Here is a 24,064-nt window from a genome sequence, read left to right as displayed (position 1 = left end):
CCAATGTTATTAACATACAGATCACATATATTGAAAGGTAGAACAAGGATTTAGTCTAAGTTGCAGAATGGTGCAGGGAATTGCGTCTTTTCAACCCACAGAGATAGCTTCTCCTCCTCTTGATGATGTGTGTTTTATGGAGAACACTGCTAGTAGTAGTCGTCTTATTAGCGGTGGTAGCACAGGGTTGAAGAGTAGAATGGGACGATGCAAGATTATTGGTATTGTGTGTGTCTAACCACGTAATGATGTCATCAAAGACAATGTCGATGTTGTCATCAGGCTCACCAGAAGTCAAACCATGCCACATAGAAGGGTAGAGTTTGATGGTCTTGTCTTTGCTACTTGCTCTCTCATACAATGCCCCACTCACATCAGGGTCAGTCACTGTGTCTGCTTCGCCATGCAACACAAAGAATGGCAGTGTCACTTTGTATAAACTCTCCTCAATACTCATGCTTGTTCTCAACATCTCTAGTGCTGTTTTCAGCCGAGGCCTCTCTTGGTATATCAGCGTGTTCTTCCTTATCTGCACCCACCTATCCCTTTAGATATATAGAAAATATCGGAGGCCATGAATTGAGTATATAGAAACTCAAATGCAGTTAACTTCATATAAAGTTGATAGTTAAAAGTTGTTGACTAAATTATCATTTAACGACTTTCAACTATTAACTTTATATGAAGTTAAGTGTATCTGAGTCAACTGTGGATAAAGAATGTGTCACCCTTTCTCGTTTGGCAGGGTCTTTGAAGGCTGAGTTGATGACATCCTTAGTGGGGACGATCTTCCACTTGGGAATTATATCTTCTACTTTAGTCAGTATATTGATCACCACCTGGTGTGGTTTCACCTTCTCTGATATCTGCATTACTTATTTCTTTAACTACTTTCAATTTTCACACAATTACTTACCTAGCTAAAACATCTTTAGATAAGTTGATTCCTATTATGTTAGGCAATTTAATAAAACGTCTCAATATTTAGACTTATTTTGTTTGAAGTGAAATAGAGAAAAAAATGGGATAAATCTTAAATTTTAACGTGCAATTTACAAAAAAAAAATAATCTCTCTTTTCTTTCCTCTATTTCTCTTATTTTACTCCAAACAAACAAATTATAAATATGGGAAAGTATGAGGAGCCAATGAAATATTTATAAAAAAAATTTTCATACGAGCAGTTGCTTTCAAACTAGCATAATTAATAAAAAAAATGGACACAAAAAATCAATAATAGAATAAATTTGACATAAGATATAAAAATAAAATATTAAATAATTAGTATTTTTAATCGTCGTGTTCTTAATATATTTATTTTACAGTAGTACTAAAAGGCTAACACATGATTTATGACNAAAAAAAGTACCTGAGACTTTTTTAATTAGTTAAATTTTTATTTTTCACTAAAATCATTAACTCCTTAATATTCTCCATACAAAAGTACTATTTTATGCTAATAAATATTTTTATAGAAATAAAGAAAATAAGAAATATTATGGAGCAGCATGCGATTATATATACATTCATACCTTACACATGGGTGCAACAAGAACGGCACCGTCCCAAAAAGAATGGTGCTTCATATGCAAAAGTAGGGCCACAGCCCCTCCCATGGATTCCCCATACAAGAACCTGGGTTTTCCACGGTACTCTTCAAGCCCTATCACCAGAGATAATGCATTCGCAAATTAATCAAACTAATTAATTAACTGCATATTTTATAAGAAAAATTTTAAGTGTATCAAAAATATCGATTCAACCGTTAATGTTAATTAATATATATTATATATATTTTTTATAATTAAAATCAACGGTTAAAATAATTATATTTTTCAATACACTTAAAATTTTTTCTGTTTTATATATGAAATCAATAAAGTCAACGAGTTGGTTGAAGTCCGTACTGGTGACTGAGCTGAAAAAGTCAAAGCAATCGTGAACAATATTATCAAATTTCTTGATGTAACAACGGGCACCTTGGGATTTTCCATGTCCTTCATAATCCACACCGTACACGGCGTACCTCGCACAAGCTAGCCTTACTCCACATTCTACACTCCAACCATATTCAATTCAACATCAAAATTAATGTAGCGTAGGCAATTACTTTTGCAACCATGCTATTATATTATATACATATTTATCAGTAAAGTAAAGTTAGGGAACTAAAAGCATATCAGTCAAAACTCAATTAAATATTTTTGGATGAATTCAAAATTTTTACGAGTTAATATATATGAATGTTTCTTCTACTAAGTATTAGAATGTTTCTTTTTTATATTAAATAAATATTTTTTTATATATTTTTCGAATTTGTAATTATTAGAAGTGAATAGATTAATATGAGAAAAAAAAAATTTTATAAATTTTAATTATGTTTACTTAATTAATTTTAAATTTTTTAAATTTAAAATTTAAAAAATTTAAAATTAATTAATTATTAATATAAATTAATATAGTTTTATTTAATTTTTTTTCTGATAAACTTTTGATTCCTTGTACTTTTTCTTAACGGTAACACTAAAGATTGCACAATCATCAAAAGACGATTCACCTACTTGCAAGTTGCCGGCCATATTAGTTGTATTTGTCCACCTAATTAAAATCTCTCTTACTAATAGCTCTTGTTATTATTATTATTGACTCTCATGGTGGTTAGGTTTTGATTTTTAATTTCGGTCACTACTGGGTGGTTGGGTTTTCGAAAGAGCTTTTACAGTTTCTATTCAATATAAATATATTAAAGGCCAATTCTACTGTATTTTTTATTTAGTGTTTAATTTTTGTTTAAATTATTTTTTATAATAATTTTAAAGTATTTAAAATTTTTTAATTTTTATATTTTTAAATTTAAAATTAATTATTTAATCTATTTTAATAGTTAGACAATATTTTTTAGGTACCATAGCAAATACCAACTGAAAAACGAGTAGTATGAGAGTATCATAGCATGAGCTGTGGGGCCAAAATCTTAAGAATTTTAGTGAAGAAATTTTTCATAACTAAAACTTTACTTGTTATACTCTACAAAAACCGGATGAATATTTATTTTCTTAAAACCTAAAAAAACGATTTTTCAAAAAGGAGCTTTTCATAATTATATATCTTTAATGAGTAGAGACTAAGACACTTTAAGATAACTCTAAAGAAATTGATTGTTTCAAAATGAATTGGTACGGTCAAATGGTCAATACTAGATTACATACATAGACAAGACCACAAACAAAGTTCTGTCATTGAATACAGAAAGAAAAAAATGTTAGGAACTAATAGAATTTGTGATGCATAATTATTAATTAGTTTTTATTAATATTTTTAATGATATAAAATGATATTAAATAGTATAAAATTATTTATTAATAATTAAATATTAATTAAATTTTAATAAAATTACTGATATTTCATAACACCAATGCCTAGTAATATGGCTACAGCTAAAGTGGCGACAGTGCAATTAATGTTTTGATTGCAACAATTTTTGTGTGAATTAATAATTTAATATTGGTGGATCCTCGCTTCTCAATTCTCATTTCTCAAAGTTATCTTCCTCCATTTTTTTAAATTTATTTTATCCCATAGAAATGCTTCTTTATAAATTTGAGTTAATTATGCTCACGCCAACGCTATAGCTATGTGCCACATGTTGCATATAAATCCTAACTATACCGTGGTTTAGTTGGTTCAACCGTAACATCACTTGGCAACGGTAGCTATAGTGTAACCAAAATTGGAAGGTAGCCTAACTAATTAAGTAGATGAGAGTTAAATTACTAATTTTAATAAACCCAAGTTAGGGGAACTAATTAAATTATTTTGAGAATATATGGCTATGTAGTTAATTATTTATTATTATTTTGTTTTATGTTGGAGGTTCAACCACTGGCACCACCAGAAGGTGGAAATCTGATAGTGACACATGCATTAATCCTTATTAATATAGATAACTTTTTTATTTGTGAGTAAAAAAAAAGACCATTTCTAAATTTATTAAAAATTAATTTTTTCAATTTTTTTCTCTCATTAGTGTTGTAAAATATGATCTCACACCTAACAATATTAATAAAAAAAATTAAAAAAATTATTTTTGTATTAACAGATGTCAATATTATAAATATGAGAAGTGCATAAAATTAATCTTAAACTAAAAAAATCATTAAAAAATAAAGAATTTTATAAAATAAAGACTCGTTAATACGCCTCAAGATTACCATCCTAAATCTTAATAAATATTATTTTTAGGATATATATAGCATTAAAAAAAAAAAGAAAAAATGCAGAGGAGAAAAGAGGTGAGTTAAAGTAGATGAGAGTTGAGAGTAGAAGAGTAATTGATGAAGAAGAACATTTATTACCTCTCATGAAGCGACTGCACTCCATGCCATACCCTGCAAATTAATGAAGAAGAGGAGGCAGAGTTAAATCAGTCACAACTCACACACATGATGCACCCACTAATTAATAACCAGAAATTAAAGAAAGTGAATGAATGATACCATGGCAAAGGAAGACAAGAGCCTTTGGAGAAGATAGAGGTAACCATTTGCATGTAAAGAGTTGCATTCCTCTTGAATTTCTCCAGTACTCCTGTTCGTTCCTACTTAATTATTAGTATATGAATATATCACCATTTTTTATCACTATCACTATAATAATATGAATTTACTTACTTACTTACTTCTTACCTCTTGATATTCAAACTCTAAATCCATTAAACTAAATTATATTGTAGCTACAAGAGACCAAGGTGATGATGGATCTGAAAGTTATGTTGATGAATAGAAAAAGCATGCAGCAAAATCAGAGGAATAATGATGAAGATGGCATGAACGAGCTTAGCTTGAGAGAGAAATATGTAGAAGGGAAGTGAATAAGGAGAGCATGTTTCTTTCATATGTATATACGCTTACACACATGAATTTTGATGTAGGTCCCTTTCTTATATACATAGACGGCGTTGAATTTACCAATTAATTTAGAATTTTTTTGTACCGATAGGGAGATTCGAATTTGTGACCTCTTAGGTGATTTAATTTTGATGGATATGTTTTTTTTTTTAATTAAAGATAGGAAAATTTCGAACCCGCAACCTCTTAGGTACAGAGATACTATGTCATTTGAATTATAACTTATTGGTACCAATTAATTTAGAATAATGTTAGACAAACAATAATTTAAAATTATTTTATTTGATTTAATATTTATAATTATACATTTTTTTATATTTGATATTATATATTTATTCTAATAATAATTAATAAAATACAAATAAAAGAAAAAAAGAAAATTATGACTACTTATAGTTTTTAAATAGTGCCAAACATTTTTGTTATATTAAAAGTCCTTTTCTCCTATATTAACAGAAATAGTAATAAACAATAACAAACAAGCCAATTTGCAGATTTAAAGAAAAATATTAGAGGTGAGTAAAATTTATTTTTTTTTTTGTCAGTAGTTAGTCAATATTTAAAAGTGTAGATTAAAAATATGTCACTGAATTGCTGGATTGATGGTTAAGAATGCTAATAAAAAAATAATAAATTTTGCTGATTTTTTTTTATTTTAAGTGGTTAAAAAATAATTATTTTGTAAAGAAAATGTTAAAGGACTAATATTTTTAGCAAGAAAAAATAATAAAAAATTAATTAATATTAACTTAAAAATAAAATAAATAAAAAATGTTAAGAGTAATTATCTAATATTTTTCTACGTCTCTGCCTCAAAGAGAGGGAGTTAATTTTCTTGTTCTATCATTAACGCTCAAATTTAGGTGACTTAATTTGAAGGAAGGAGCACCTACGCCTCCAACCCAAATTACCCAAAGTATTCAACTATTCATAATATAAAATAGAAACGTCCAGATATAAATTCCTTGATTGCATTGTACAAGTATTTTAGACTAGTTCACACTGGTCTGGTCGGTGGTAACGTCCCCTCATCATCACAGTTCTCTAGTCCTAATTTCCAGTTTCAACATTTAATTTGCCGATACACATGCACATACATTAGCAATAATATTAATTGTCTTCTCTAGGATCAAATTATACATATATAGTAGATATATATGACATGATAAAGTTTCATTTTCGAAAAATAAATAATAATGAGCTTGATGAACTGTTTACTTTCCTTTGGAATTGGTACTCAATTCTAGTGACTTCTAGTAGTAGTTAGTTGCAAAACATAATGGATTCGTAAATATGGTTCAGAAAAAGGATAGGTGTAAAATGGTGGTACGCATAATAAACACAGTGGTCTCTGCTCTGTACTATTCTGTAGACTGTGTAGGACGGATAGAGGTCACTTTTACTCTCGATAAAAACACATCAAATTTAGCCTACAAGATAACCTTTCTATAGAAAGTTTTTTTTTTTAATTTAGTATATTGAAAATTATGCTTATTGGAAAAAAAAAACCTTAAATGCAATATCGCTTAAAATTATGAAAGCAATATCTCACGCGTTTTAACTACGAAAAAAAAATATTAGATGAAACATAATACTATTAAAGGTTGCCAGGCTGGGTTTACCTGCATGTTAACCACATAACAAGTTTTCCACTAAAACTTGAACAAAGCGTTTGAGATCGGATAATGCTAGGTAATGAATAACTTTTTTGAATAACGTAAACAATTATCAATCAAATTAAAATACACTATATTTTTAAATTACTCATATAAATTTTGATATTAGAATAATCATTCGCACACCTAGTGAAATGAACATCTAATATATTCATTGTTCATATTGTTTAATATTTTCATTATCTGCCTATACTTTTCGTTTGAGATTATGCTAAGAAAATAAGTTCTCCACGAAATAAAACTTGAAAAGCATGAATAGTTTGGAAACTGCAAGCAAATTGGTCAAACCACACCGCCTTTGACGTATGCATCTTCTTCTCTGTAGGTGGTCCTGCTCCTTCTACCCACTTTTCTTGCATTGAGAGAATGATAACTATTAATTTTTGTAGGTCCTGATTGAATGTGGAAACCCCATAGTTGTCACTGTAGCTTTCTGTACTAGAAGCTCAAAGTGGCCGAAAATGGACAACCTTTTTCTCCTTTCTTGTCAAACCACCTTAACGCATTTGGTACAGGCATTATGATTTATGGGAGAAAAAAAAGCTACGGATTTCACATTTTCCGTTGTCTAGTTATATTATTACTTTCCCAATCTATCTTAACTCTCATTTGTTCTGGCAACGTAATCCTGTCAAAATAATCAGGAACACAACATTAAGTTACAAGATTAGAAAATTTGTTTCGTGAATGTGGCGTTAAAAGATACTTGTTAAATAAAAGAAACATTTTTAACGCATTCAGTATATTAAGATTTTGAGAAAGATTAGTTAAACATTATTTTTGTAACCAAATTTAATCAAGTCTTTTTTTTTCTTATGCATCTTTTCTATTTTTCTTCAACTAATTTTTATTGTATCTGAAAACTTTTAGACTGACTAGACTAAATAACTTTGTCATTGGTCATGTAACTCACCATTAACATGTTTAATTTGTTAGCAATTTTTTTTTTTTTGACTCTATTGGCAATAAGAGTTTGACAAAATAAAAAGCTGAGTTAAATACTTCAGATTTTAGAAACTTCGATTCGTTGTTTTGACTTTGCTTTCTTCCTTAAATGAAGCTATAACCTACCCATCATCCAGCCCCATAATACTTGTTTGGATAGCAAATGTTTTTGTTGAATTAATCAACGAAGAACCAAATAAATATGTTTTCGTCAAGTCCAACAAAATCTAAATTTTAGCAACTACTTTCAACAAACTTTTTGTAATTTGTTTATATTTATAATTTCCCTTTTCTATCTTTTTTTTTCTTTTTCTTCCTCCTAAGTCCTAACACCACTCTTAATCCACCACCACCATAATTTTCCTCTCACTGCCAACAATCCTCCAATCACTGCTAGCAATCCTCTAATATTGCTATTAGAGATATATCCATTAATATTATTTTCTATCAATTTATTTAGGATAAATAATTTCATGACAATATAAAAACTCTAAATCCGAAAGATCTTAAATTCGATTTTTGGTGAAATCCAAAAGTAAAAAAATTAGTATAAGACAAATAAAAGAAAAAAAATTATGCAAAAACAAACAAATCCAAAAAAAAAACTCGTGCTTGAAAACAAGTATTAAAAATATAATCATTAATATTATCTTTCTGATATCAACTTAAACTTTTGAAATAAATAATTTCATGACAATTGCCACCCACTAGCCACCTGTGATCACTCTCCAGCGACCACTGTCCACTGCCATCAGTCATCTTAAACACTAAATTCTAAATCTTAAATCTTATATTTTAATCTTAAACCTTAAATTTAAAATTCTAAATTATATCCTAAATTTTAAACCCTCGAAACGGTAAAGGCTAAATATATCGAAAACATGATACCAGATCTGTCTAATTTAGGGCATAGCATAGCCTTAAAGTCGTTTGACATTTAGATGGATAACAGATTCTTTACCAAAGCATGCAGTGTAATACATAATTACAAATAAGTAAAATTCTCATTAAGCATTAGATGGAAAAAGTTTAACTAAATAAATAATACACGAGATATTTCCCGCCCCACCTCCCCCTCTTCTGTTTCTCTTTGTATAGGGCTCTTCCTTTTTTAACTCGGAAAATACATCACTACATTCATTGTATTGTATTCCTAGATACTGAAAAATTGAAATAATAAATTGAACAGGGAACGGAATCAAAACTCCCTGACGATTAAATTTTACACTAAACCGTTGTTTTCTTCATGGATCTGCCACCACTGCCTTTATTTTTCTTGGATCTATGCTTATCTCCACCCCGTTGCTCTGGTTTTCCATCTGGATTCACTTCCTCAAACTCTATTGGTTTTATGATAACACCTGGTCTCTTCACCACCTGCACATACAATAGTTGTTTCAATATGAGAGAGAGAAAGGAACACATAATGCATCTTACAGCTATTTTTCAAATAGTTCTCTGGTCACCACTTCAAAGAACAGCATGATACTACAGCATTCGAGAAATTCAACAATGACAACACTTACTTCAGGCCGGGTAAGAGGTCCGATTGCAGTTGCCGGGTTAAATTCTGGTCCAATGGGGACACGCATGCTCTGTTCAAAAGCCTCTTTAGAAGTAAAAGGAAACGGCAATGCTTTTGTGTGGAGTTTCTCAGCCTGCCATATCCAAAAGGAAACATAAGATTGAAACCTCAATCATCATGATTGAATCATTAATGCCACACAATTGAAAACAATAAGCATGAACCTAGTCAGCACATAACCGGGAGCAAAATGCAAATGGTAGCTAGCTATAGGATTCAATCACTAAATCGTGAAACAGAAGGTCTGAAAAACGTGAAGTTCTACTGAAAGATAGAGCAACTATAACCAGAGAGCTCTGAGAAAAAAATATATTACTGGACAATAGTGCCACTAACCTTCTTATTTATCTTCTCAGAGATTATCACATTTTTTAGCCGAGCATCCTTTCTCTTCTTAATAGCTTCTTCCCTCTTTTTCTGGGCATTTTCATGCTCTTTCAGCATCCAAGATGGTAAACCTTTCTTTTTCTGTACATGCGTCCATTGCCCCCAGCCAGGAAGTAATACAGGCTTTTCTGGCTCGGGATTTTCTTCATTGAGAATCTCCATCTTATACTTGTCAAACTCATCTTCTACATCATCCCCCGCAAAAGCTTGCCGAATGAGCTCTTCCTGAGAAGGAAGCTCATAAGATAGATTGGAACCAGCAGTCAGAATTCCGTCAACCATCTGTCCTTCACTATCTGTATCACTATCCTCTTCAGCTTCTTTTACAGTATCCTAGGAAACCAAAATAAATATACAAATAAATCAGGCTATATCAACAATATTGCTTATATGTTTAAACAAATGTAAATAGTTTATAATTCATACTTTTATATCTTGCCTAACGGGTCCTGCAGCAATTGCAGACTTCTTGCCATTTGTGCCGTCTTCATTTCTGTTTTTAGCCTGCTCATCATAAGTCCATCAGTACAGAATTCCAATAAATTATACAAAATTTTTACATCATAAAAAGATACTAGAAATATCAATTTTCAAAACACAACATGATCTAAAAGCATTCAAACCTTTTTCCATGTATCTGATACAAATAAGGAAACTTCATATGTCGTTTTTGGCCCAGGATTTTTTACAATCTCATTAAAGTCCTGCAATAAAAAAATGCAACGTATCAAATTTAATGATCAAGCAACAAAGTTTAGAATAGGTCCAAAAACTGGAATTTCATCACCTTAAATACAGATTCCTGATGATTATCAGTGTCTTCTTGAATCAAGACTGAATCACTGTTCACATCTTTCTCCAAAATGTTACTTCCCCCAGTCTCTATATTGCCATTTTTACTGGCCCTTATGTCATCCTCACTGTCACTGCCACCGTAATTGTAATCTGATTTCACCTTATTACCTGCATCAGAGATATGGGTTTTAGATGCTCCAAACACTCTTCTGCCACTGATAGAAGTGGTTTCTGGTTCTTCTGAGCCAACAGAGTTCTCCAGCTTATTCTTGGAATCCTTGTATTCTTGAAGAGCAAGGTTGGCTTCTTCAACAACTGCCTCTTTTCTCTTCTCCATTCCACATAGATATATGCATCTTCCTCACAGTTGGATGTTTTAATACAATAAATAATTGAATAACTAGCATTTCATGAAAGGTTACATTACAAAATAATTCTTTGAAGAAAAATTAAGAACCAATATATAATTACCATGAAAGGAAGAGAAAGCAACCCGGACTTGGGAGTTTCATTATCTTCATCTATCACTTTCTTTGTCTTTTCTATTGCTTTTCTCAAAACCTTGGAAGCCATATCCTGATCAGAACCAGAATCTCCAGCATCCTCATCACTGCTATCATCACTGCTGCTGCTGCTATCCTTCATAGAGTGCATTTTTCTTGTCAGGTCAGCATGCCTTTGAAGTTGTTCAGCTATGGCAGCACGAGTTCCTTCATCTTGGCTGTTCAAACCACGTGTTAAGATACGCTTAGCCCACCGGTTCTGGTTTTTGTGTTTGAGTGTCATACGCTCCTGTAGCAAGTTGGTAAATCGAGGATTAAAAAGTAACATAATGCAAAGATATATGCATCCTCCTCAAGTTGGATGTTTTAACGGAATAAATAATCAAAGAACCAGCATGATGATATTAAAAAAGTTAATAGACACCAATTTTCCTCTTCTAATTGATCAATTGATAAACTATTTATTTAAAAAAAATGTTCTTTCTTGAGGGATGATGTTATACCTCAGCTCTCAGGCGCTCTTGTTTCATGGTAAATTCTTTAGCAGCTTCAGGGTCCATTTGAATCTTAGAAACTTCGCTCTCCAATCTATCTTTCTTCAACAAACGATGATATGTTTTGGACTTGATCTTTTTGATACGCTTTGCCTTCATTTCATGACGGAAAAGAAGGCTCCGCATTTTAGCAATACGGCTTTGCCTATCCTTTTCTTCTTCAACAGAGACCTGTAAAGCATCATGAACTACATTTAACAATTGAAATGACATAAACCTAATACTTGGCCCTATATCGACAACAACATTACCATGTTCATCTCAAGAAGCCTAGAACCATCCTTTTTATGAGCTTCCATAACTTTGTCATCAGAAACTAGTGCAGCCATTTTCCTCTCAAATTCAGTTCTGGGTTCAAATTCAGAAGCTATTGCCCCTACAGTTGAAAACCCTAAATCTACATTCTCATCAAATAAAAGAGTTGGTGCTTCTCTATTTCTCTGAATAATTTGCTGCCACTTCGTGACCTCTTTCTTTGATATTTCATAAGCTACCTTCCTCTCCACCTTTGCTTGATCTGCCGTTCGAAGTGGTGCATGTATAGGTTTAGAATTGTTCTCAATTTGTTGTATTCTTTTCCTAAGTTTTCCAAAACCAGGATTATCCTGAAGAGGATTCAAAAGGTCATCGATGCTAATTTGTCCATCACCATCCACAACATCACGACTAGGATTATATTCAGACTCCGGATATAGCTCTGGTATAACATCATCTTTCATCTTCCTCTTCTTCTTGCCTGCATTTTGGACAAGACTCACAATCAAACTTCTGAAAAAGAAAATGCTAAACTTTGGATAAACAGCAGAGTGGTTCCCTACATGTGAATGCAGCTAGTCTAAACAGTTCTTGGGTGAGAAAAGCTTCTAGCTAAAGTCAAATGTCATTCCCATCTAATATGCCAGCACCAGACTTGTCTTTTTTAAAAAAATAAATATAATGCAATTTTCTTACCTTCAAAAGCCTCACTTGGCATACCAGTAATTCCTTGTAACATCCTTGTATGCCTTCCATCACCTTCCTCGCTAGAATCATCATCAGCAGCACCTCCAGTCCTTTTCAACCCATCATCATCATCATCATCATCATCATCATCATCATCCTCGTTATCATCATCAGATTGTATACTCTCATCCTAAGAATACAAATGAACACGTAAATGACTATGAACCAGCACAAAGAGGATTAGTCCAATGATTAAATTCACCAATCTGTCAATCACCAAACCAATGAACTAACGATAACATCCTAAAAGCATTTCAACAGGATCATGACAAATCAATGTCAATGAACACATTCACAGAATCACAAAAAAAAAATGCATACAATGAGGTGCACAATTAACAGATTCAAAACTCGCAAATAATGAATCAGAAATAAAATAATTTCTCAGATTAATTTACTTATTTACCTCGGATTCATCAGAACGGTCAATAGGGAGCTGGAGGTTATCGACGCAACCAGGATCGTAGCGCTTGTTCCTCTTGGACTCCTCCTCGGCCTGTTGTTCCTCATACTCGTAAAAATCATGGGGGAGAAGATCGCGTTCTGCGGCGTCACCGTCAGCTGAATCGGTATCTTGGTCGCTTTCAATGGGAGCGGTAGGGTTTAAGCGCTCCAGCTGCTTCTGCAACGAGGAGGGCAAACGAGGGCCCGTCTTCCTTCCTCACTCACACTACAACCCTACTTCGCTAACTAAAATGATTAAATGAAATCGCTCCATTAAATTATTATCTTTTTATATTTTTAAATTTTATTTTAATGCACTAAGTAGATTTATCGGTGCATCCAGTTACGTAACCAGCAATAATAATTTTGATAATGTAAATAGTCATTTAAAAAATAAATTTAATGATAATTATATAAAATATTTTATATAATTAATATATTAAAATTAAACTCTTTTAATAAATGACAAAAGTTTATGCTTTTCATTCAATTTTTTTAAAAAACATTTGCTTAATTATTTGAAAAATGTCTAAAAAGAACATAGGTAAAAGTAAAATTTGATATCTTGACAGTTTTTAATTTCAAAATTTTTTTGTCATTTGCATTATATATATATTCTAAAATTATCCATGTCAAAGAAAAATATTTCATTTTTCTAAATAAAGTATTATACTTTAATTTTAAATTTTTTTTTTTACAATATATCTCATCCTCATTCGTAGTACATTTTGCTAGATTAAAATAATATTTACTTCATCAATAATGCACGTCTTTATTTTTGCTAGCTTTCGAAATCTTTTTTACAAATATAAATCTATTAAAACTAAAATGTCAATATTCTATTATCAGCTTATCATCTACAGTTCATACTGTTAAGTGGTTTTATTTACAGTTATGTAAGGTTTTTATATTTTTTATTTTACAGGAATCTTCTTGTCTTTCTGTTTTTCCAAAACATGTCACATGTGAGCTTGGTTATTGTTTATACAATAAACCTTTTTTGTGACTATTTATACAATAAGTGTGAGATTGAGTGATATAGTAAATACTATGTTTATCTTAATAAATATTCTTAAAGTATAAGTTTTAAAATAATATAATAAATAAATATTTGTTTACTAAAGCTTACATTATTTATTTCTCACATAAATATAATAAGAGAAATTTTTGTGCACATAAATTTAACCATCAATTTTAATACATGCATACTAAAAATGTCTTACTGACTTGATTTAAAATACATCAAATTATTTATGGGTTTCAAAAATATTTATTTACGTGTCTACTGTCTATCTACATGTGTACGTTCTTTTATTATTATTCTTCTCAAAATTTGCTTGTATTTAAAGATAAGAAAAGTATAGGTGAACAATGAAAATATTAAACAATGTAAACAATAGATATATCGGATGTTTATTTTACTAGTGTACGGATGGTTATTTTAATATTAAAATTTAGAAGATTAATTTGGAAGTGTAGTGTGTTTTTATTTGATTGGTGGTTATTCATATTGTTCAATAAAGTCATTGTCCCCTAGCATTCCCCTTAAAGATAACATATTAAATTTATGTGTATATAAGAATTGCACATATAGTTTAATCAGTCTCTCTAACTGCTTACAGGCATCAATTTAATTTTCATCAGGTCATAATTCATTGATCATTTTAATTCATGATGAAACCATGGTTATTATTTTGCTAATGCATATCGTTAAGTAATACGCTAGCATGCATTCTTAATTTCTTAATTATATAATAATTCTGAATTAGTTGTTGCGTTTATCAAGATAATAACTTTCAGTTCAAGTCTCCATTGAATTGTTCAAGTTCAGATTCTGCTGATACACACAGAAAAGAGCCATCTCTGGTGTTTTATACATAACAAGAAAGAAAGAAAGGAAGAAAGAAAGGAAGAGAGCAATTACCTCAGACACTTATTAAGGGGTGAGAAACCCGTGTTGGAGAAGGGGAGCGCGTGCAAAGTGTTCATCAATGGCATTCGGAAGAATGTGTGAAGAGAATTTGCACGTGCCCTGCTTCTCCAACAAGGAGTGTCTCATCCATTAGAACTTAGAAAGCATACTCGTTTAGTTTGAAGTGAGAAAAACAGTGAGAGAAGGGTGGGTATTTATAGGTGGTAATGAGTGAATTGAGGTTGCTGAGAAGAGAGAAAAGAAAGGGAGTCTGGCAAAGCATGATGGCAAGTACACACAGAAATTCAAAGAAGGGATATCGAAGGAAACCCAAAATGAGTGATGTCTGCTTTAATATCATAAAAAAGCCAACAACTCCTTTGTTCATTTGAGGTTCTTCTCTCACTCTCACTCTCACTCTCACTTGAACAAAGACACTTAGGCCACTTGTTTTTCCATTTGTACTAACTCCAATGGCAGCCTTTGATGGGTCCCACCATGCATAATATACACATGTAAGTGGCTTGCATCTTTAATTTCCCTTTGCATAGAATTGGATGGTGCAAGCAGCAGGAGGAGAAGAATAATGTATGAGTGCACGTAGGCTTTGCGTGTTGGGCGCAAGTTTTTGAGTATGGCATGTGTTTGTGTTTGTGAGAGAGTGAGAGAGGTTCTCCCTAGGTAGATATCATTCCCTATATACAATAGGGTCTTTGCCCTTTTCCCCCAAAGTTTTTGGTGGTTTAACAGAGGCTACAACTGCAAGAATTTCAAACACTTAACCTGCAGAAGAAAAAGGGAAAGAAAAAAATATGGTAAAGCAATGAATATGGGGTGAATACTAACAGTGAAGGACACATAACTTCCACACCAGGCAAACTTGGTTTTCAGCAAACATAATCATTGTTGGATCAGGACATATTATTATTTTAATACTGTTAAATTATAAATATAAAAGTTACGCCTTTTATCTATGTCCTATAATAACAACAACTTTTGTGTCTCTTAATATTTTTGTATTTATTTGGCCTTAAATAATATTTCATATCTCTTGGGGTGTTAATAAAAGATTTTGATTCTTTGTATAACCCACATATAATTATTGGTGATGGGTGACGACTATGTTCTGTTGATAGCAGATAATTATATTGCGGCAGAGAATGAGAAAAACCAGTGGCGTGGGAGAATAGGTTAAATATGGATTTAAGAGAGTGTCATACATACATTACATGGCTCACACGACACACTCATGTAAGCTTGGCCATCATTATTTGGATTTGGTGAATCGGTCACCCACTGCCATTGCCATACAAGTTGAAATAATGTGCTCAAAGCAAAGGCCAAAGGTTAAAAAAACAAAAGCCAAAAGTGAAAGAGTGCTTGCATGCCTAAAATTTGATAAGGGATACTTACGTGTGATGTCCATGTAAGGAAGGGTACTTTTAGTGTGATACAAAAGATGGATTGGAACTGTTACCACTTTGAAATGGCCATGCCTCTCTACCTCTATGTCTATCTTGTGGAAGAAGAACATAGATTCTGGCTGAGGTCATTATCAAATCTAAGGGACTTAAATATTGGCGTGTGCGTCCTGCATTTGGTATGCAGTGAAAGCTTTATTTGGTCACACACACACCCATTATTCAAAGGCTTTTTGAAACTCAATCATGCCTCCCAAACAGCTAAATTTCTACAGCAATTCATGTCTGTTTTTCCACTTGCTTCGGAGAAAGGAACAGCAATCAAACAAAAAAGGCTTCTCCCTTGTCCATTAAATTTGGGAACTCATTAAGTCTTCAATGCTAAAGTGAAAAAAAACAAAAACAAGGTACTTACCATTGCCACATACATACACATACACTCTCTTTTTGACAAACATCACCCAGTTCTGTTTTCCCTTTCTGCTATTCAAGTATTGGTATTTGAAATACAACACTCAGATTAACTGGCCCAATTAAAGTATTAAACCATTAGGAAATGTCTATTTAATCCGTTTCAATACCAAAAAAAAAAAAGGAAATGTCTATTTAGTAAAAGAATAAAAATATACTATTTTAAGTAGTGTGTCTACATTACCCTTGGCTCCAATACAATATCACAATTCACAATAAGTCTTTTTTAAACAGGAATGGCAAAAGTGCATTAAGGAATTCCATTTAGCCAAACTGAAATGTGAACAATTTAAACTCACAAATATTTCAATACAGGCCAGAATAGGAGCATTAGGGTAAGAGTATCAGATCATCAGCATACTATTTACCAACTTTATTTTCATATATAATGCATATGCAAGCATGTTGTGTGTACCCTTGCTCAAAATCGTTATTTTTCCCACTGGTATTAGTGTTTATGCTAAAACTTGAGGAAGCTTTCAGGGAGGATCACCAAAATCCAAATGGTTGTTGACTTGGTCACTAAAGACGAGCCTTCATAAGATGGCACAAATACAAGACCAATAAAACTTCGACAAGGTGAAATAATTTCGTAACTGTTAAATTTGAACCAGAAAGGGATGTATTGAATACGAAACTTTTTCAATGTAGAAGTCATCACCCTAACTACAATCATACAAGAAACATGGCTGCCTAGGGTAAACATCAATTATGCAGATACATAACGTATGAGATGAATTAACAATTCTACTTTGAAGATATAAGACGCCATTTTCACACCACAAGTTGAAGAAACCGCTAATCTATTTCTTGGCATAAGTTATCAACATCGGGTTATGTGGTGTTATCTTGAAACCTTGTAGGGCCTGCATTGCTACAGTTGATTGCATCTCATCTCCATATTCCACAAATGCAATTCCTGGCTTCGCTTCCACCATCCTAACTTCCTTGAAACCAGGATATTGAAGAAAGAGCATTTGCAGCATCATGGGAGTTGTCTCATTGGGTAGATTTTGAATGAAGAGAATATTGTTTGGTGGGGCAGGAGCCTCAGGTACCATAGATTTTGCACCACCTGGATACGATACCTGGGATAGTAGCAATATTAGAAAAAAGAGTATAAAATAAAAGTAAAACTAACTAAGTAGACATGGTGATCAGGAACACAATGAAACACATTGTTCATGCTTCAGCATGTCATCTCTTCTGACTTTCAAGCAATGACAATAATCTCTTTCCTCCCACTTTAACCAACAATATATTTTCCAGGAAAACCAAAGAAGAAAATTTTCCTGATTTGGTTCAATTTTCTACAAAACATGACCAACCCATATTCTAGTCTTAGAAATCATGCAGCTGGTTTCACACCACGAATGAAATTGGTAAATTGAGGTGCAACTAGTCACTAGAAAACTAGTAGGTGTTTTACATTATCATTGACTAAAAAATAAACAAGAAAGTGAGGAAACTTACAGCAGGAGCTGCACCATAGGCACCAGCATATGCTGGATTTACGCCCATTCCAGCTAAACCAGGATCAACATGGTCCTTCCGTTTTTTGCCTGCATCATAATGTATCAGAGTCATTTTCATAAAAATTCCTTCTGCATATAAATGCAACTCTTGACTGTGCATACACAAACTGCTATGGCCAAATTTTACACAAGCTTGTCAGCAAAGGCTTTGATCCATCCCAGTTTCTCAGAAGTCAAAACTAGAGGAATCCAGTTCCTTGCTTATTTTTTAGGTTTCTTTTAAAAAAAAAAAGGTTCACTATTTTGTGAAATTTAATAACTACATTTAGATGCCTGAGTTTTAAATTTAGGTTTTTACGGCCATAAAGTTTTAAATTTACATTATATAATATCCATAAAACATAATAGAGAATTAGGAGAGTGTTGTACCTTTGTCATCATGCCTCTTCCGTTTTTCTCTCGGGACAAAGGTACCATCAGCTTTTGCTATTATATCTGATTTAGTCTTTGCATACTGTATTTTCTGCATACGTTGAAATATTTCAATTTCTTGCAGAAGAATAAGTTCTAAAACATTGACAGGAACAGAGTAAACTATAACATATCTAAATCAGCAGCAGAAACTAAGGAGGTGAAGTAAAAGAACAAGCAAGTTGCTTGAACATATTTGTTCCATTTTCCACAAAGAAAACAACAAAGCAATCTTTTTTTTTTTTTTAATGCCATGTGTAATTTCGATAATATCCATTTCTCAAGATAAATTCCAAGACAAACTGATACATGATCAGCAAATAGTTTTTTATGGCATTTGAGCGAGAGATTCGCTATATAACCACTAACAGAAATATATTCATCTGTTGCTAGATGAATCTAAAATCAGATTTGATTCATGAACTTTTCATGGAGGCTTGTTTAATAAAATTAATTGTGATAACATTCCTTTGGGACTGAAAGTGAATAGGATTTATCTACAAGGCCCCAAACCCTAGTGTTGGTTTATTTTAAAATGGTAAACCACTGACTAGACTCCTAGTAAATTATGATAGCTGAGATACCTACAGAACAAATATTGATATATTGTACTCGGCCATTTCTTAGCATCAATTTTTCTCATTGTCATGGATTATTTCTTTCTAAGATACAGGGCTGGTCCAATTAAAGCTCTTCCTAATTGGTTTAGGGAACTGCTTCTACTGATTAAATAACAAAACTGATAGCCAATATTGCCACTCATCACAAGGGATGAGCAATGTCATGCAAATTGAATAAATAATCTAGTGTATAGTATTTCCAAAAGTGCTCTCAGAATTCCGAAGCACGCCAAACAGTAAAATCAAAAGTTCAGAAGCGAATCAAACGAAAATTACAGCTATGCACTCAGTACAGGTAACAAACCGAAATATACCAAAATAAGAAAAAAAAATCAAAGCTGAACTGAAGGAAGAAGCTGGTACCATTGGCTTATCGTAGAAGGGGAAACCTTGCATTTGTCTAAGAGCATTGGAAGCAGAATTAACATCCTCAAACACCACCCAAGCTTGACCCTTGTGCTTCAGAGTCTTGAACGCTAGCACTTCCAGTATCTTCCCGAACTGAGAGAAAACAGCATGCAACGACTTCTTCAACTCTGAAGGGAAAAAGAAAAAAGAAGGAAAAGTGAAATTGAAATCGAACAAAGAGTGGAAATGCGTGAATGAAAAGTACAAAAACAGAATAGAAGGTGAGGTACCATCAAGCTTAATCTTTTCGTTAAGGTTGTTGATGTAGATGGTCATGTTCTGAGGGATTTCAGCGATCGCATTGGGTTCAGACATTTTGTTTCACCTGCGATTTCGATTGTTTCCGATGGAAAAGAAAGTGAGGAGCGAAGATGGTAAAACCCTAAGGCTAAAGCCGCTGCCGGAGACGGTGCTCGAAGCCACCATGAATAGCCAACACAACAACCAAGCTGAGTAACAAAACCACTGGGCTTTTCCACCCGGGTCATATGGGCCTCCCTAACCGGATTTTTATTATATTACGTTTTGTTGGGCCAATATGAGTCCAATTACGAACTCACGTGAAACCCAACTTGGGATGCGTAACTATTATAAATTATAATTTGACTTTTGTATCACAGAGAATGCAAGCTAATAGCCTACTAATATGCAACTTGTGATGTCGACGCGGTCAAATTGTTTGATTATTTTATACCTTTTATTATTCGATGATTCTAGATTTTTTGTATGCGGTTTTTATCATTTATTTTGATTTTGACGCGCAGAACTGGAAACTAATAAGTGCGTGTAAAAGGGGTTTTGCTTCTAGTAACGATGAGCAGAGATGAGAATTATTGAGAAGGTTCTAAGAACGTGTAAAGATGGATGGTGACCATTGCGAATTTTGCCGGTTATAAGTGGCTATTAGCTGGGTAGGCAGGCTTTCGGTGGTTCATGCACATGAATGTAATAGGAAAGCACGATTGCGATCGAAACGAATTGGGATGCAAGTGGATGACTCTACTACCTTATATACCTAGTAATTCACGGATGTTGCATTAGTATTAGTTGCATTGCACTGGAACTAATTGACAAGGCAAGTTGTGGGGCCCGGCCTTCTCTGGAACTAGAACTCAAATAGGAGTTCGTTTAGTTTCTTTTTAAGAAGAACTTAATGTTTTTTTATAAATTACAAAGATTATGCCCTATTGCCCTATGCTTATAATTTTTATAAGATAAAGATGTTTTTAAAAATATTTAAAGTAAAGTGTTTTAAAAATAATTTGTATTTGTTAAAATTAAAAAATTTAATATAATTTCATATATTAATTAAAAAAAGACTAAATTGTAATTTTTTCAAATATCCTTCAAAATATTTTTTAATAATTAAATTATTTTTTATTGAGATATCCTTCAATAATTTTTTAGTTGCTAAACTATAATTTTACCAAAAAATTTTTTAACAACAATTTTTTTAGTAAGTTTTATTGTTAATCTCATGATATCAATACATATTACTAAACATGATTTTACAAGTTTAGTTTAACATTTTTTTATATTTTTCTATTAGTCTCACAGGAAAAAAAATTTTAATTTAATGTTAAAATGATATGCATTGATATCACAATTTAATCACTCAAAAAAATATTAAAAGGTGTTTTAGTAAAAAATAATTTAATCATTACAAAATATTTTAAAAGATATTTTAGTAAAAATATAATTTAATCATTAGAAAAATAATTTATTAAAAAGTATTTTAATACATATAATTTAATCACAAAAATATTTTAAAAGATATTTTTTCTAATTAATATTTAAATTTAATTCTTATATTAATATTTATTATAATATTTTAAACTGTAAAAAATTATTTTACTAAATATATTTATTATTTTTTGTATTTATTAAAAACTGTTTTTAATTTAATTTATTAAATATAGATACTATAATTTTTGAAAAGTAGAAGTTTTATAAAACCAAGTATAATAAGAAAGGCAAGTCGGCAAGTGCATTTCATGCTCATTCACTGGTTCATTGACCTCAGACGACTTACCAGGTTCCAATTTTGACCAGGTCTTACCGTCTTATTATCATTGTTAATTTGACCCGCCTTATTCTCTTTCCTGGACCCTTCTCATTCTGAACCCTATATGTATACACACTCCCTCTACGCCTCTACCCTCAAATAATCACAATACAACTGCGGAGAGCTTCTTTTCTCTTTCTTCTTTATTCATTCAGAGAGATTATAAGCTTTCCTCGGTTACTTGGAATTTGAAATGGCACGCTCTTTCGCTAACTCCAAGGCTCTCTCATCCCTCCTTCAAAACCAAATCTCGAAGGCTCTCACCGCCTCCCGTGGCTACGCTGCCACGGCAACAGGAAGCGTAGCAGCAAGAAGGGGAGGAGGAGCGTCCAGCGCCATCAGAAGCAAGAAGTCTTCTTCTTCAGGGGAAGAGAAGGGAGAGAAGGTTTCATGGGTGCCTGATCCTGTCACTGGCTACTACAAACCCGAGAACATCAAGGAGATCGACGTTGCCGAATTGCGTGCCTCCCTTCTCAACAAAAAATGATTCAACTAACTAACAAACTCGTCCTTCATGCCTGGCTTAATGATTCTGCTTCACATGAAAGCCATGCCTTTAGTTTATTTCCACTTGTTTCTTCTATTGTTGCAAAAATCTAATGGAATCAACTTCATTATATGAAAAGCGCACTCTGCCACTCTGTTCTCTTCTCTGCTTTCAATTCAATGCCATAGTTTTCTTTTTATCACATTAATTACATTCACAAAAGTTGGATCAAGCTCTTAAGAAATCTTGTAACATGAAAAAAAGGAGAATTTAATTACTTTTGAATTAATAAAAAATTATAAAGTCAACAGTGATATCACTTTAAAAATTTTATATGTTGATAGTCTACCTAGCATTACCCTTCTATATATGACCCATGAATGGTGCTGGCTCCACTACCACCTTCTGCGGACATGATTGTCACACATGGCTATACTCGCATGTTATGCTTTTAAGATTATATTTTTTTTACCAAAATCAGCTATTAATATAAAATATATATTAAAATATAAATATATATTTAAAATAAATTAAATTATACATATATTTATATATAATTATATTAATAATTAATTTTAGCCATTAATTTTGGTGTATAAATAGTATTTTTTATATTTTTACTAATTATTCAACCATTAGTATAATTTTATTCTAACATTAATTTTTTTTTTGTTTCTCACGGTATCTTTCAACTCGACACAGATTAAAGACTAATCCACTGTGATACTGAACTCCATTTAAGGGTTTGTCACTGGTCAATGAATTGCTCCATTAGTTATAATTTTATTCTAACATTAATTTTTGAACTCACGCAAAGTGAATTACATGTCTAAATGTTTAAGCAACGTAGCAACAATGATAATCACGGTACTTGATTATTTAATTTGATTACACCATTTATGTGAAGCCAATGATTTTAAACAAGAATTTGACAGCAGTAGTATACGATTTTGTTTCTCTTTCTTTTACGTACGTGTGAAAAAAACACGAGAATGACAGAGGAAGAGTTTAAATGCAAATTGGAAACTACATACTCCTATTTTGTTGGTAAGTAGTGCTTACTGAATTCATTTATTTTCCAATACACGCATGCATGATTTTTTTTAATTAAAAAACATTTAATAGACAAAGTGTGTGTGGCAAGTAAATCTTAATTCATTCAGAAGATATGTTGTGAAAAAGAATGAGTATTGGATTTTATAATAACAGCAAATGAGTGTTGGAAGCAGTCTACTTTAGTTGAATAAACCGCCCAAGCAAGAAACAAAACCCCATTATAATAGTCCCATGAGATTCCTTTTTCCAGCGCATGCATGTGGCTAAAGTTCCACTTGTGGCCTAAACATTCGACAAAATCTCTCATCTACTACTTCTGCATTTTTATTAATTACTTACTTCAAATTATTGGACTATACATGAATAATAATATCATGACTTCAGAATTGTCATTAATAATTGAGAAATATATATGATGGTATCGGTATATGTGGTATGACATTGCTTGGTCCAACAGGAGATTAATCTGCCACCACATGTTTATAAGAAACTAACACTAATATTTACTATAATATCAATAAGTGAGTAGTTTAACTTTTGTGCTCACATTCTATGTTTGCTTGGTTATATACACCGTATCTGCCTATATAGAGAGTAGACCATATTATGATCTGATTTGTCATGTTGTGTGATTATTCCAATTCCAATATTCATCACTAGCGATAGCCTCAATACAAATTTTGATGCAATCTATCACTACAAGAAAATTGACAGATAGCGGCGGTTATTTAGTAGCAGTTTTATTAAATCGCTGTTAAATACAATATGCCAGTAGTTTTTGTGGCAATTTTAGAAGACGCTATCAAATGATCATATTTTACAGCGTTTTTCCAGTAACTGCTGCAAAATGAACCTATTTTATAGTGGTTATTGTAGCGGTT

At 32.0% G+C, this 24,064-nt stretch overlaps 4 protein-coding genes across 5 annotated transcripts; 1 reads left to right on the top strand and 3 right to left on the bottom strand.

Moving 5' to 3' along the window:
* Nucleotides 1-6: 6 nt before the first annotated feature.
* On the bottom strand, nucleotides 7-4,893 carry LOC107492479 (caffeoylshikimate esterase). 2 transcript variants are annotated; one of them, XM_052262779.1, is made up of 7 exons: nucleotides 4,685-4,893; nucleotides 4,496-4,586; nucleotides 4,355-4,387; nucleotides 1,979-2,053; nucleotides 1,532-1,662; nucleotides 729-866; nucleotides 7-529 (listed from the first exon to the last, which is right to left on the bottom strand). In XM_052262779.1, the coding sequence occupies exons 1-7, from the start codon at nucleotides 4,709-4,711 to the stop codon at nucleotides 56-58; spliced, it is 969 nt and encodes a 322-aa protein (XP_052118739.1). In that variant the 5' UTR covers nucleotides 4,712-4,893; the 3' UTR covers nucleotides 7-55. The 2 variants fall into 2 exon arrangements, with proteins under 2 accessions (XP_052118739.1, XP_015968991.1); XM_016113505.3 differs by having other exon boundaries at nucleotides 1,907-2,053; nucleotides 4,685-4,892.
* A 3,528-nt stretch (nucleotides 4,894-8,421) lies between these two features.
* LOC107492400 (uncharacterized) lies at nucleotides 8,422-14,795 on the bottom strand. Its single transcript, XM_021125690.2, is given in 12 exon segments — nucleotides 8,422-8,904; nucleotides 9,054-9,185; nucleotides 9,449-9,832; nucleotides 9,926-10,003; nucleotides 10,123-10,203; nucleotides 10,287-10,650; nucleotides 10,752-11,086; nucleotides 11,301-11,522; nucleotides 11,603-12,087; nucleotides 12,303-12,483; nucleotides 12,760-13,009; nucleotides 14,722-14,795. Coding segments are annotated over 12 exon segments (2,736 nt in total). The 3' UTR covers nucleotides 8,422-8,754.
* A 2,394-nt stretch (nucleotides 14,796-17,189) lies between these two features.
* On the bottom strand, nucleotides 17,190-20,190 carry LOC107492477 (U1 small nuclear ribonucleoprotein A). The gene is made up of 5 exons (XM_016113503.3): nucleotides 19,806-20,190; nucleotides 19,531-19,703; nucleotides 18,506-18,599; nucleotides 18,075-18,163; nucleotides 17,190-17,689 (listed from the first exon to the last, which is right to left on the bottom strand). The coding sequence occupies exons 1-5, from the start codon at nucleotides 19,888-19,890 to the stop codon at nucleotides 17,405-17,407; spliced, it is 726 nt and encodes a 241-aa protein (XP_015968989.1). The 5' UTR covers nucleotides 19,891-20,190; the 3' UTR covers nucleotides 17,190-17,404.
* Nucleotides 20,191-21,726: 1,536 nt separating this feature from the next.
* On the top strand, nucleotides 21,727-22,265 carry LOC107492478 (indole-3-acetic acid-induced protein ARG2). The gene has a single exon (XM_016113504.3). It carries the CDS (start codon nucleotides 21,834-21,836, stop codon nucleotides 22,125-22,127), a length of 294 nt encoding a protein of 97 aa, XP_015968990.1. The 5' UTR covers nucleotides 21,727-21,833; the 3' UTR covers nucleotides 22,128-22,265.
* Nucleotides 22,266-24,064: the final 1,799 nt, after the last annotated feature.

The sequence above is a fragment of the Arachis duranensis genome, chromosome 6 (assembly GCF_000817695.3).
Source record: "Arachis duranensis cultivar V14167 chromosome 6, aradu.V14167.gnm2.J7QH, whole genome shotgun sequence".
Lineage (NCBI taxonomy): Eukaryota > Viridiplantae > Streptophyta > Magnoliopsida > Fabales > Fabaceae > Arachis > Arachis duranensis.
This window is presented reverse-complemented; position numbering and strand designations above follow the sequence as displayed.